At 39.2% G+C, this 14,472-nt stretch overlaps 1 protein-coding gene across 1 annotated transcript in view; it reads left to right on the top strand.

Moving 5' to 3' along the window:
- CCDC39 (coiled-coil domain containing 39) overlaps positions 1 to 14,472 on the top strand; it is a 64,614-nt gene that overhangs the window by 45,355 nt on the left and 4,787 nt on the right. Inside the window, exons 14-16 of the mRNA XM_050780107.1 lie at positions 4,904 to 5,027; positions 13,412 to 13,571; positions 14,012 to 14,118. Coding sequence (XP_050636064.1) covers positions 4,904 to 5,027; positions 13,412 to 13,571; positions 14,012 to 14,118 — 391 coding nt within the window. The remainder of the gene's footprint in view (positions 1 to 4,903; positions 5,028 to 13,411; positions 13,572 to 14,011; positions 14,119 to 14,472) is intronic.

Here is a 14,472-nt window from a genome sequence, read left to right as displayed (position 1 = left end):
TACTCAGACTCTTTTTTGGTTCCATATGAATTTTAAAATGTTTTTTTCCTAGTTCTACAAAAATGTCACTGGTAGTTTGACAGAAATAGCATTGAATCTGTAAGTTGCTTTGGGCAGTATGGCCATTTTAATATTGATTCTTCCTATCCATGAGAAATCAGCTTTCTGCTGATTTCCTTGAGCAGTGTTTTGTAATTCTCATTGTAGAGATCTTTCACCTCCCTAGTTAGCTGCATTCATAGGTATTTTATTCCTTTTGTGTTGTGTAATGGGATGGCGTTCCTGATTTGGCTATTGGCTTGGCTGTTGTTGGTGTATAGGAATGCTGGTAATTTTTATATGTTGATTTTGTATCCTGAAACTTTGCTGAAGTTTTCTATCAGCTGAAGCAGCTTTTGGGCTGAGACTATGGGGTTTTCTAGATATAGAATCATGTCATCTGCAAACAAGGATTTAGATGCTCTTTCATTCTCTTTCCTGACTGCTCTGTCCAGGACTTCTGATACTATGTTGAGTAAGAGTGGTGAGAGAGGGCATCCTTATGCTGGTTTTCAAGAGGAATGCTTCCAGCTTTTCTCCCTTTACTATCGTGTAGGTTTGTCATAGATGGCTCTTATTATTTTGAGCTATGTTCCTTCAGTACCTAATTTATTGAGACTTTTTAACATGAAGAGGTATTGAATTTTATCAAAAGCCTTTTCTACATCTATTAAGATAATCATGTCATTTTGGTCTTTAGTTCTGTTTATGTGATGAATCAAATTTATTGATTTGTGTATGTTGAACCACTGACAGCTTGCCCCATGCACCTTGAAAAGCCACAGGCACTCAATGTCAGCCCATGAAAGCAGCCACAGGGGCTGTACCCTGAAAAGCCACAGAAGCAGAGCTACCCAAGGCCTTGGGAGCCCACCCCATGTATCAGTGTGCCCTGGATATGAGACATGGAGTCAAAGGAGATTATTCTGGAGCTTTAATGAGTGCCCTGCCAGGTTTTGGACTTGCATGGGGCTTGTGGCCCCTCTGTTTTGGCCAACTTCTCCAATTTGGAACAGGAACATTTACTCAATGCCTGTACCCCCATTGTATCTTGGAAGCAACTCACTTGTTTATTTTACAGGCTCATAGATGGAAGGGACTTGCTTTGTCTCAGATGAGACTTTGGACTTGGACTTTTGAGTTAATGCTGGAGTAAGACTTTGGGGGATTGTTGGGAAAGTATGATTGGTTTTGAAATGTGAGGACATGAGATTTGGGAGGCACCAGGGGCAGAATATGGTTTGACTCTGTGTCCCCACCCAAGTCTCATCTCCAACTGTAATCCTATGTCGAGGGAGGGACGTGGTGGGAAGTAATTGGATATTGGTGGTGGTTTCCCCAGTGCTGTTCTCATGACAGCGAGTTCTCACGAGATCTGATGGTTTAAAAATGTTTGGAAGTTTCCCTCTCTTGCTTTCTCCTGCTGCCTGGTAAAGATGCTGCTGCTTCCCTCTTGCCTTCCATCATGATTCATGATTATGTTTCCTGAGACCTCCCCAGACATGTGGAACTGTGAGTCAATTAAATCTCTTTTGTTGTAAATTATCCAGTCTCAGGTAGTATATTTATAGCAGTTTGAAAATGGACTAATACAATGGTTATTCCTTTAACTGTGGTGTAGACAGAGTACAGTCAACAGACTTCTTTTCTGGATGTTTTCACAGGGCCAAGGCTTTGTGTGGGGTCTTTATTTGTAGCTGACTTCTTATCTTTGGTTTCACAGGAGGATATGTTAGGAAGTTATTTTTGGTACTGAAGCTTTGGGGTGTGATCCAATAGGTGGTGCTTAGGTGTAGTGGTCAGTAGGTAGGCTCTTGCTTGGCTGTGTGGCTCCTCTATATTTCCTCACAGTTGCATCATGCTCTTTCTCAATGCTCTGTAAGTGTGGGCTCCTCTCTCACCTGAGTGCTGGCTGTAGATCATGGCTTGGTACTACTGGGCTGCCCACCACAGCTCTGGGGTGATCTCAGGGTTTATGTTTCTTTCCCAACTTGGAGGCAGCAGAGGAAGGTACCTTAGTAATGGTTGTGGCTGAGGGTCTTTTGGTTGTCTCCTGAGGGCTTCATCCCAGAGAGGTGCAGGTCAGCAATCACTGAGTGCAATAAAGCCAGGATGAGGTGGTCTGTGCTATGGGCCCAAGCTGGGGACACCCTGCCTGGTGATGAGCAGTAGCGGTTTATGTGATCCATGGGAGATGGACTGGCTTCCTCTGCTTGGGTGGCTTACAGCTTGTTGCAAATACAGATGAGGTACTTAGGGTCTTTGCTCCTTGGTTAATCTGAGGATAGCTGGGGTAGTACCACTGCAGAGCCAGTGGCAGAGGCTTTTGGTTGCCCCTGGCGGTTCTACCTCTGAGAAGCATTTAGCTGCTGTTACTGGTAGTGTTCAGCTGGTGGGGTAGGAGGCTGTAGTGCTGGTGTGAGCTTGTGGCTTGCTGGGGAGCGAGCACGGAGTTAAGGGAGTCGGGATAAGACAGTGGTGTCTTTTCTGCATGGTGCCTTTAGTGTGCTGTAAGCTCAGGCATAGTCCTCAGGTTGTTTTTTCCCCAAATCAAGGGCAGCAGGGATAGAACTGCTGCTGTGGTTGTGGCAGAGGGGCTATCATATGCCTTAGGGAGTTTCCAGCAAACTCCAGTCCACTACCAGTGGGTATGCTCAGCCATGGGTGGAGCTGTGGTCACGGGCTGGGGTCCCTGTCTGGTGAAGAGTCGGGATGGGGGTTCCCAGGGAAGAGAGGCTGAACTCCTTTCTGTGTGGTTTCTTTTAGTTATTTCATTCAAGTTTTTCTTCAGGTCAGAATATTTTTCTATTTAATTTTTTTCTTACCATCATAGTTTCTGTTTTCTCCATTTGTTGCTCACTTTTAGTAGATGTTGGCCCTTTTAGGTCTGTCCTCCAGGTTTATTTTTTCTACTTGTATTTTACTTTCTCAGATATTCTTTCTCTCTCCCTATTTCCCTCTCCTCTGCCTCATCTCCCCCCTTGCCTCTCTCTCCAGATTGCTCATTAAATCTTTATATTCTTCACTGCTCTTACATTGAAAACGAAAACTTATTTGCAAGCACTGTTGTTCTTTCATTAGTCCTTTATTTTCATAGCAGCCCATCTTGTTTTATGGGTGTTTTTGGAATCAATAGCCTCTTCTCTTTTAGAGGGTACTAATTAGAACACTGAACATTGTCTTCTATGCATTATGTGTTAATCTCGGGTCTCTTCTTTGTTCATTTTGTTCATTTATGCTGTTTGCTTTCCATAAATGTTTGATGGTCCTTTGTTTTGTTAATATTTATTAATAAATTCTTATTAATTGGTGGATATTGGCAGCTTACTGGTAAGGGTTTCCTCTGCAATTAAGCGGATTTCTGGTTTTCTCCAACAGATTCCTCCTCTAAATGGGAGGGCTGATTGTAGGCTCTGAGCTAGTTTGTCCTGTAAAGAGCATGATAGCTATTAAACAGGGTTAGGATTTCATGGTTACAAAAAGTTAGGAAGTGTTTGAGTGATGAACACTTCCTCTCATTCCTAAGTAGAACTGCCTTTCTTTTTCATTTACTTCCACTGTTGGGGAAGCCTAGACTTACTTCATGTTTTTACCTCTTTCTCTAGCTTCAACATGTATGCTAGGAACTGTGGTAACTTTCTGGTTATCACGGGAGCAGAAAGCATTCCTGGCATTTCTGTATGCTTTGAGGGGTTGAGGGGAATGGCCCAGAGGTGTTGATTATAGCCTCACAGATCACTCTTGTTCTTTTTCTTATTTCTGAGTTTGATTTTTTTCAGACTTCTTTGGTGGAAAATGGCTTCTGCTTCTGCAGTGGTCTTCCATGTTTGTATCTATTTTTTTTTTTTCCACTAATCTTACCCCATCTGTTTTCCATGAATTCATGAAAAAATATTGTACCTTTCTGGTTCTCAGAACTGCTATGTTGCTGTTTTTTTTTTTTTTAAATCTTTTTTTTATTTTAGAAAGGAAGAGCAATATACTGTGATTGGTCCACAATCTTGAAGTCCAGCAAGGTTTTATGATCACATACAGGATGAGTAAATATTTTCTGAGGAAATGAGTGATAATTTAAAATAAGAAAAACTGTAACTTCTGACACTATTTAAACATATTTTACCATGAGTTTTCTCTAGCAGTAGAAAAACGGGTAGGTTGAGGATTTTTTTCATCATGATAGCTTACTTTCATGAGTTTGTGGCAGGCAATTGTGTCACTCTCCATATTGCCATGCATATGTTAAGATTACTAAGTTCTTAAAAATAGCTCAAAAATATAAATTTACTAAAATAAAAGGAGAAATTAACCAATAGATTTAAGAATCTGAATCTGAATGCTGGAAGACAATTCTCAACCGCCCTGTTTGCACTATCTTTTTAAAGACATTTGAGTAGCCAACAGCCTCAGAAACTAGAGGTAATATCTCCTTCTGGAGCAAAAATTAGGCATGTTTGCTTATTCCCCACTATAAAATATTTGGGTTACCTAGGCTTGAGATTCCTCAGCTGTGATGCAAATCTACCATGTGCAGCATCCACTTGAGCCCCTTCTTGCCTCCATGGGATGTAGGGAGCCAGGGGAACCAATGGCTATGTCATGAGAAATAAAGTCCTTTGTCTCTGAAACAGGAATCGTGTCTTTTGCCAGCAAAAGACACAGTGAAACTGTGGCAGGCTAACTTGTCAGCTTTCAAGTAGGGTAAATATCAGATCCTTCACACCGAATTATTAAAATGCGAGAACAAATTTAACCTGTTTTGTAGTAACACAAATCCAAATGTCTTCAATAAGAACACCTGATAGTCCTTTAAAAATTTAAAAGTATGTTATTCATTTCTCAGTGTTTTTTTTTTTTTTCTTATTAGCACTGAGTTTCATGAGCGGCTAAGTAAAATTGAGAAGCTGAAGAATAGATATGAAATTCTGACTGTCGTTATGCTGCCTCCTGAAGGAGAAGAGGAGAAAACACAGGCCTATTATGTAATAAAGGTAATTTTAATTGATTCACAGTTATAATGGTATGTTTTCTTTGTTAACTCATTCATTGTAATCCTCTAAATTAAACAAAATAAAAAACAAAAAAACAAAATTGCAACTTTCCCTCCATGAAATCTAGCAACTATTTCACTTAGTTAGGGCCACTGTTACACTTAACAAAGGCCAAAACATTCATTCCTAAATGGAGATACTGAAAGCGCTATTCATTCTATATACCTCCAGTCTGTGAGGTCAAGCACTGCCCTCTGATTCCCAAAACTTACTGCGAACTTGCTCCAGAACTCTTCCTCTTTTGAGTTCAGGTCATTCTACTTGACCATTCTTTGACACTTTTTTCTTTTTTCTATTATTTGTGGCATGTCATTTCCCCTAGTCAAGATTCGTAATCTTTTTAAGACCTATTACCACTCTAAGGGTCTTTGGTATGCATGTGACAACCTGTTCAACACTTGAGGCTTAAAGCTTTCCTTGACTTCACTATAGCCACCCACTCTTATGCCACACCCTGGCTGGACCTTAGCATTTCTTGGAGCTACACCACTTCTGAATTTTAAACTCCAGTTTACCATTATAGTCCTGGTAAGGCAGCTGTTCAGAGAAGAAGAGGGCACTTCCCTGCCCTCATATTATAGGGAGACAGACCAGGTGAATCTGTTTTTTTTTTTCCGATGTTTGACAGTAGTCTGTCATCCCATGGTTATCTCTAACCCATAAAGGGAAATTCATTAAGTGATGTGGAATTGAATGCTATTCCCTTTCTAAGCACTGCTATAGTCATTTTTCCCATGTAGAAAATACCCTGAACAGGAGTAATTTCCTTTATAGGAAGGTCTAGGATATTTCTCAAAATGCTACAAACAAGGGATGGAACTTGTAACTTTGACTCATTTCCCTGTACCCTACACAAATAGGGGTGAGATGATCTTCCAGTTCATACCTTCAGAGAATGGCTCTTGTGGATGCTATCTCCATTTGACTTCTACCAACTTAATTAGCCAAATTTTCTCCTGTAGCTCTTCTTCAAATCTGCCCCTAACAAATACAGCAAGTATAGTATGCCTGTCACTTTGTTTAAAATTCTGCCTTTCCTATGAGAAATCAGTCCCAGCTCTCAAAACGTTCTTATTACTTGTCAGTCTGTAATACCTCAGGCTTCTGCCCAAACACGACTTTTCTCCTCTCAGGTTTTAAAAGTTCCTGAAGGATAAAGGGTAGGCTCTTTTTAGGTGTTGGGAAATAGGGAGATGTTGCAATTCCAATTAAGTTTCTCTACCAAGTGGTGTGATGGGTTACCTAAAAGTACTGGTGTTAAGTGTGCCTTTGTCCATATCCTACCACTGCTTAGACAGGTGTCCAGGAGTAAGCTACTTAACCGTGTGAGGCCTAAGTTTCCTCACTTGGAAAATGAAACAGGTAATACTGTTACTCTTGTTGGGAGAAATGAGAAAATACATGTAAAGCCCTTGGGATGGTGTCTGGCACAGAATGAGTCCTCAATGTTAGTTATTATTGTTATTACTGTGATGATGCTGATTAACCTAACTCAAAGGAAAGCAGCCACATTTTATATGAAGAATATTCCTTCTGTTTACAGTGAAAGTGCTGGATAAATATCAGAATAATGGTTATGTTAAATGAACTGAGGCTATCAGTGACTTCCTCAATGTCCTGATGCCGTATTTCTTATCTTCCATCTTATCTGGGATCCACAGCTTGGCACACAGTTATTCCCTTTTTTTTTTTGTTGTATAGCATATTTACACTTTTTACTGATAACACTTCACAGGTCTCAGATGTGTAAAAATGAAACTTAATAACTAAACTCAGTCTAGCTCGTATCAGGAAAAATTATGGCCTGAAAAATAGAGAAAAGCAAACCATGGGTGCAATGATGCCAGTGCAGGGTGAAACCAAAGTGCTGGCATTTTCTAGTGGGCCCTCCAGGTATTATCTGATTCTACAGGAGTGCACACCTTCGACTCTCTACTGACTAACTTATTTTACAACTCTGTAAGTATAGATAACTTGTAGACAACTGATAGTAACACAAGTGATTCTTGCTGCTAACAATGTAAATGAATTTTGGCCAGCAGAAATACAACTCTGCTCTGTAGAAAAGATAACCCAAGCATTAAAGTTTATTACACTAAAATATATTAATATGTTTTGCATCTACCAGCAAATTCACTTCAGCATTTCTGATTCTACATGTCTATAATATAAAATCTGTTCTTCATATTCTTCTTTGAAATAGTCTAAACATCTTACTGGCTCTTCATTAACAAGTTAAATAAAACCTTTAATAAATGTTCATTTCATATTTGTATGAGAATTTTTAACTATTTGAAAATAGTATCTTGGCATTTTCACTGCTGGGAAAAACCTTGCCAATTAGAAGTTAATTTTTGTTTTTTCAATGTAAATCTGTTTTTCAATGTAGTGGATTCTGTTTCTTGATGTAGTAGATTTAGGATTTAAATATAGTCAATTCAAAATTTTTTCCCTTCCCTATCCTTCTTATGTTACCTACAAAGGGATCTCTCCTGATGGATACATATATTGTTTACAAACACATATTGTTTATGACTGTAATAGAAATTTGATTACAATGCTAACCACTGTTGTCTTTTCTGAATGTTGTGGATTAGGCCTCAGCAAAACTATGCACTACAGCCAAATGCTGCCCACCACTTGTCTTGTAAATAAGTACTGGGAGACAAAATACACTTATTCATTTATACATTGTTATGGCTGCTTACATGCTACAATGACAGAATGAAGTAGAATGGCCCATAAAGTCTAATTACTATCTGGCCCTTTACAGACAAAGCTTGTCAAGCCTTTTTATTAGTTTCTGAGGGCTGCTGTTACAAAATACAATAAACTAGATGGTTTAAACAACAGAAATATATGTCTCGGGCAGGGCACAGTGGCTCACGCCTGTAATCTCAGCACTTTGGGAGGCCAAGGCGGGTGGATCACGAGGTCAGGAGATTGAGACCATCCTGGCTAACACGGTGAAACCCGGTCTCTGCTAAAAATACAAAAAATTAGCCAGGCGTGGTGGCAGGCACCTGTAGTCCCAGCTACTTGAGAGGCTGAGGCAGGAGAATGGCGTGAACCTGGGAGGCAGAGCTTGCAGTGAGCCGAGATCGCGCCACTGCACTCCAGCCTGGGCAACAGAGCAAGACTCTGTCTCAAAAACAAAAAAAGATGAAGGCGTTGATAAGGTTGGTTTCTTCTGAATGCTATGAAGAATAACCCGTTCTATGCCTCTCTCCTAGCTTCTGGTGGTCTGCTGACAATCTTTGGTGTTCCTTAGTTTGTAAATGCATCACCCTGAAATCTGCCTTCATGTTTACATGGTGTTCCTTCCTGTGTCTCTTCACATAGTTTTCCCTCTGTCCAAATTTCCCATTTTAATAAGGACACCAGTTATATCAAATTAGGACCAACCTAATGACCTCATTTTAACTTGACTATATCTGCAAAGACCCTATTTCCAAATAAGGTCACCTTCTGGGGTACCACAGGTTGGGACATCAACATAACTTCTTATAAGGGACACAGCTCAACCCATAGCTCCTGTCTTTGGTCTTGTAGTAAGCTCCTGTCTTTGGTCTTTGTCCTATGGGGCATACATGGCTTTTTCATCAACTCTAGTATCTTCTTATATCTGACCCTTAAGGGCCAAACTGAAAAATATAATTAGTAACCAATGAAGGACTAGTATTTTTCAAACCTCATTTCCAAGTTTCTCTTAGTCTTTGCAAGGAAACAGTCTAGTTCTGACCACAATTTAATTAAACTGTCCAATTAAAGTTACTTGAAAATGTTGGACAGAAACTTTTGAAAGACATATCATCTCTGATTTAGAAGTGAATGGAATCAGAATTTTAGAACTTCAAGCTATACATGGAATTATATCAGGAATTGGCATAAAATGAACAAATTCAACTCCTTCATTTGAAAAATGAAGAAACTGACCCAGTAGTCCACAACTAAAATCTGTTTGGCTCATTCCAGCTCGGTCTCCCACTATACTATTATATTTCAAATGAAATGGGGTTACCAATTTGAGACTCACAAAAATTAGATATAATTTCTATAATTTTTTTTGCTAAACTTTTTAAAATTATGTAATACTTATCACAAAGTATGTGTAACTAATGATCTGAAGCACAATAAAACAAATGCCAGTGAAAATGTTAAGAATGGAAATATTACTAATAAAACTTACCTTTACAATTCCCCCTGCCCTGCTGCAGGCTGCTGTGAAACTGACATATAAGCAGACGGCACTCCCCACAGCTTCCTACCCAGGTAAATCACCTGAGGAACCACAACCTCTCTGGCCCTGGGCCCATAGCTGGTGCCATTTTGAGAATTTAATGCTGGGCTGTGCCTTAAAACACTACTGCAGCTACCACCTGTCCAAGGTGGGAGAGGGGTGACCAGGCACTCCAGTGCACCCCTAAGACAATTCCCACGACCTTGCTACTGGCTGTTGTGAGACGGAGATGTGAGAAGACTGCACTCCTCACAACTTCTTACCCACCTGCACACCTCACCTAAGAGGGACCCTGCACTCTCTGGTTGCAAGGCCACAGCCAGCACCATTTGGAGCGTTTAATGCTACACTGTGCCCCACATTTGGGCCAAGTGCAGGCTGACTTGCTGCAGCTGTCTCCGATCCAAGGAGGGAGAAAAGAGACCAGGCACGCCCATGTACTCTGGTGACAATTCCTGCCACTCCACGATGGCTGCTGTGGGACTTCCTACAGCTTCTTACTCATGCTGTTGCACCTTTGAGAAAGGTTGCACCCTCCCTGGTGGCAGGCCTACAGCACAGCCACCACAGCCCATACCTGAGTATTCTGCCAGTGTCTCGGGAACCACCCCATCTCTGACTGTCACAGCCAGCACCTAAAGGTACTACAAAGGGGCCTGAGGACTAGTCTGCTGGCCCAAACCCATCCCCCAAGTCCTCAAGTATGCCATCCAGGGGCCCAGATAGTTACCAGCCCAGTGCATCACTGCTGGCACATGATCAGTCCTGCTATAGTCTGTTGGGGCAACTTAACCTACCAATACCACCACAGCTGACACCCACTCACGTGCACTACCAACAGGCCAGAGGACCAGCATGTCCAACCCATTGCAGCTACCAGCAACACCAGTGTGGACCTTCTGGGTTCCAGTGAGTTGCTTTACCACCACTACTGCCATTAACTGCATCACACCAGCTGCCCAGGGGCCTGAAAACCCGCCTACATGTCTGGCCCATCATTCCCACTACCAACATCTGAGCAAGCTACCCAGAGGCCCAAGAATCAGCCTTCCAGGACCCACTAACACCAGTGACAGCACAAGCTACTCTCGGGCCTAAGAATAGATACACTCAGCCCACCACTGCCATCAATGGGGCCCAAAGACAGGCTTACCTGGCATCCTAGACTGCAGCAAAACTTCAACAAAGGTCAACTAATAACCATACCTTAAGTCACTGAGGAAATCACAGATACCACTGACGTTGTGTACTGCCTAAGAAATCATACAAAGACCACACTACCACAGGCACCCCATATCAAAGCATCAACTACATATGTACATCTTCAGGAGAAAATCCTCCCCTAGGAAAGCAATTTCAAAAAAATGAGCAGAAGCAACTGTTACATGAGATATGCATCTATCTATCAATGGAAGGACACAGGAACCATGAAAAAGCAAGGAAATGTGAACCACCATATGACAACTGTTCAGCAATAGATCCCACTCAAAAAGAAATCCTTGAAATGCCAGATGAAAAATTCAAAATATTAATAGAAACTCAATTAGATGCAAAAGAAATCTGAAAACCAACACAAAGAAATCAGAAATCAATTCAGGGTATGAGCAAAAAATTTACCAGGGAGATATCTAAAAAAAAAAAACAAAACAAAAAAACAAAGTAGAACTGAAAAACTGAAAGAACTACAGTACACACTGGACACTTCAATAATAGACTACACAAGCAAAAGAAAGAGTCAATAATAGATAAGACAAGAAACAGAAAGAATATCAGACCTTGAAGACAGGTCTTTTAAAATAATCCAGTCAGACAAATTAAAAAAAAAAAGAATAAAAAAGAATGAACAAGGCCTTCAAGATATTTCAAACTAGTAAAGTGACTGAACTTACAAATTATCAGTTATGCCTAAGGGGTAAGAGAGAGAAAAAAGCTTAGAAAGCCCATTTAAGGAAATAATTGATGAAAACATCTCAAGTCTAGTGAGAGAGTTAGACATCCAGATACAAGAGGCCCAGCAATCCCCAGGAAAATACATTTCAAAATAATACCTCATCGTGGTGTATTGTAATCAGAATGTCTAAAGTCAAAGTGAAACTGCAAGAGGGAAGTTAAAATTCGCAAGAGAAAAGCATCTAGTCACCTATAAAGGAAACCCCATCAGAGTAACAGCAGACTTCTCAGCAGAAATCTTACAGGACAGAAAAGAATGGGACAGAATTTTCAAAGCACTAAAAGGAAAACAAAAACAAAAACAAAACAAAACAAAACAAAAACACATCTGTCAGCCCCCAATTTTATATCCAGCAAGAATAAGCTTCGTAAAGGAAGAAGAAATACCCTACCAAGCAAACACTAAGGGAATTCTTCACCACTAGACCAGTCCTCTAAGAAATGCTCAAAGGAGTTTTAAAATGGAAACAAAATGTCAGTATTCACCATCATGAAAACACACAAAAGTATAGGACTCAAAGGTCTTATAAAACAAACAAACAAAAGAGGGAGAGAAAGGAATCACTGGCAACATAATAGAATTCTGGTATTTGTCTTTCTGTGTCTGAGTTGTTTCTCATCATCACTAATCATTACAGAAATGTAAATTAAAGCCAACAATCAGAATGGCCATTAAAAGACAGAAAATAACAGATGTTGGTGTGGATATGGAGAAAAAGAAATGGTTATATACGGTTGGTGGGAATGTAAATTAACACAACCTCTACGGAAAACAGAATGAAGATTTCTCAGGTAACTAAAAATAGAACTACCCTTTGATCCAGCAGTCCCACTACCTGGTATCTACACAAAAGAACAGAAATCATTAAATCAAAAAGATACCTCCACTCTATGTTTATTGCAGCACTGTTTACAATAGCAAAGATGTGGATTCAACGGAAGTGTCCATTGATGGATGATTGGATCAAGAAAAGGTGGTATATATGCACAATGAAATACTATCCAAACAGAAAAACGAATGAAATCCTGTCTTTTGCGGCAACACAATGTAACTGGAGGCCATTATCTTAAGAGAAACAACTCAGACACAGAAAAACAAATACCATATGTTCTCACTTATATGTGGGAGCTAAATAACGCGCACACATGGAGGTAGAGTGTGGAGTGATAGACATGGAAGACTCAGAAGCATGGTGGGGGTATCAGAGGGACATGGATAATGAGAAATTACTTAATGTATATGATGTACAGTATTCCAATGATGGGTAGTACACTAGTCAACACTACACAATATATCCATGTAACAAAATATACTTGTACTCCATAATTTTTTACAAATAAAAATAATCGGAGAAAACTTTATATTTTTAATTGACTACATTCGAGTTTAAATACATACATCTCAGAACTGAATAAATTAAAATAAAATTATTAGTGATTTTGACTAAAATTTTTCTTGCATATATATACACACATATATGTATATATATGCATACTATCTATGTCAGCCTTTAGGACGTTCTTTGGAACTGTTTAGGTACAGCTCTACAGAACCTAGCCCAGTGACAGCATTACCCTAACCTGGTAGAAAGTCACCGAGTATGTCCACTCTTAGAGGAAATAATTTCGGTCTTTAGCAATTCATAGACTTCATCTTTTTCAGCCACATTTATTACAATGATCTTTTTTTTAAAAATTATTTTTAAAATTGTGGCAAAATATCTTTTACTCCTAAATTTTGAAATAAAGTGTTCCTGAACCTCCTTCAGGCCAGAAACATTCCTCTGGTTTAATATCTAGTATCAAACCTCTCTCCCTCTCTTCCCAGTAATATTTATATTTGATTAACTCTTTGGCAATTTTTGCTGGAAAATTTTATGTAAGTCTTGGTTAGTTACTACATTTACATGATGGTTTTGAATTCTGTATCCTATGTGCCATATTTTGAAGGCCTGATAATTTGGGCTTCCACTGTAAATCAAGTGCAAGAAATAAATGCTTGGTGCTGTATGTAGGCCACAAGATAAACTGTTATTGTCACAAGTTAACTATTTTCTGCCCCAAAGACAGCCATTAGGCATTTCTTCCCCTAGTAAATGCTTTTATTCAACCAGTTCTATTCTGTACTTCATAGGCTGCTCAAGAAAAAGAAGAACTTCAAAGGGAAGGTGACTGTTTGGATGCTAAGATCAACAAAGCAGAAAAAGAAATCTACGCTCTAGAAAATACCCTGCAAGTGCTGAACAGCTGTAACAACAATTACAAGCAATCTTTTAAAAAAGTGACTCCATCTAGTATGTAGGAGTTAAAATTTTTTATACATATATACAGTGACAAGTGCATAGTTAAAAGGAATACTGTGAGACATGAAGAACAAAAGTATACTACGTTTGATTGGGTCAGAAAAACGAATCCCTTTTCTTTGCTCCCCCCATGCCGTTTTTTTGCTATGTGGTTTTCTAGGGTGTTACTTCCATTATTAGTTCAGGTTCTGTATGGCATATCACCTCTCTAGGGTAATTAATTCAAAAACTGAAAAAAATGGCAGCATATTGCTCCTCTATGTTGACAAAACAAGAAATGGCTACTACATGCCCATAGTGTTTTTCTACAATTGGATATAAAAGATTTAACCTTTCTTAACAAAAATATTGGTGCAATTTACATAACACTTTAAAATTTGATTTCTACATAGCATGTTGAAATTTTAAACTAAAAATGTTCTACATTTCAGGTGATGAGTATGAGCTAAAAATTCAACTAGAAGAACAAAAAAGAGCTGTTGATGAAAAATACAGATACAAACAAAGACAAATCAGGGAACTTCAAGAAGACATCCAGGTAAATTCTACAGACATTTTAGTAATATGCCTTCAATAAAAGTCAACTATCATTACTGCTACTTCTATTCTCTTGCTCTTCCACCAAGAAGACAGTTATTTAGAATCTCTTTTAGGGAAGCAGATAGTAAGAGATAACAGTCTCTATTTAAAGGAGACAAAAACAAGTGCTCAAAGTCTGAGGTAAGTTAGTTAAAATCCCAGTGCTAAGCCCTGACAATTACTTGTTATTAGTTGGTAGATAATGGTTATTATGATCTACCCATTAACCCTTTAATGAATTTTAATTTCTTAAGGATCACATTAAGATTGCTCCTTAAAACAAAAAAGTTTGAAAGAAAAAATAATAATATAG

The sequence above is a fragment of the Macaca thibetana genome, chromosome 2 (assembly GCF_024542745.1).
Source record: "Macaca thibetana thibetana isolate TM-01 chromosome 2, ASM2454274v1, whole genome shotgun sequence".
Lineage (NCBI taxonomy): Eukaryota > Metazoa > Chordata > Mammalia > Primates > Cercopithecidae > Macaca > Macaca thibetana.
This window is presented reverse-complemented; position numbering and strand designations above follow the sequence as displayed.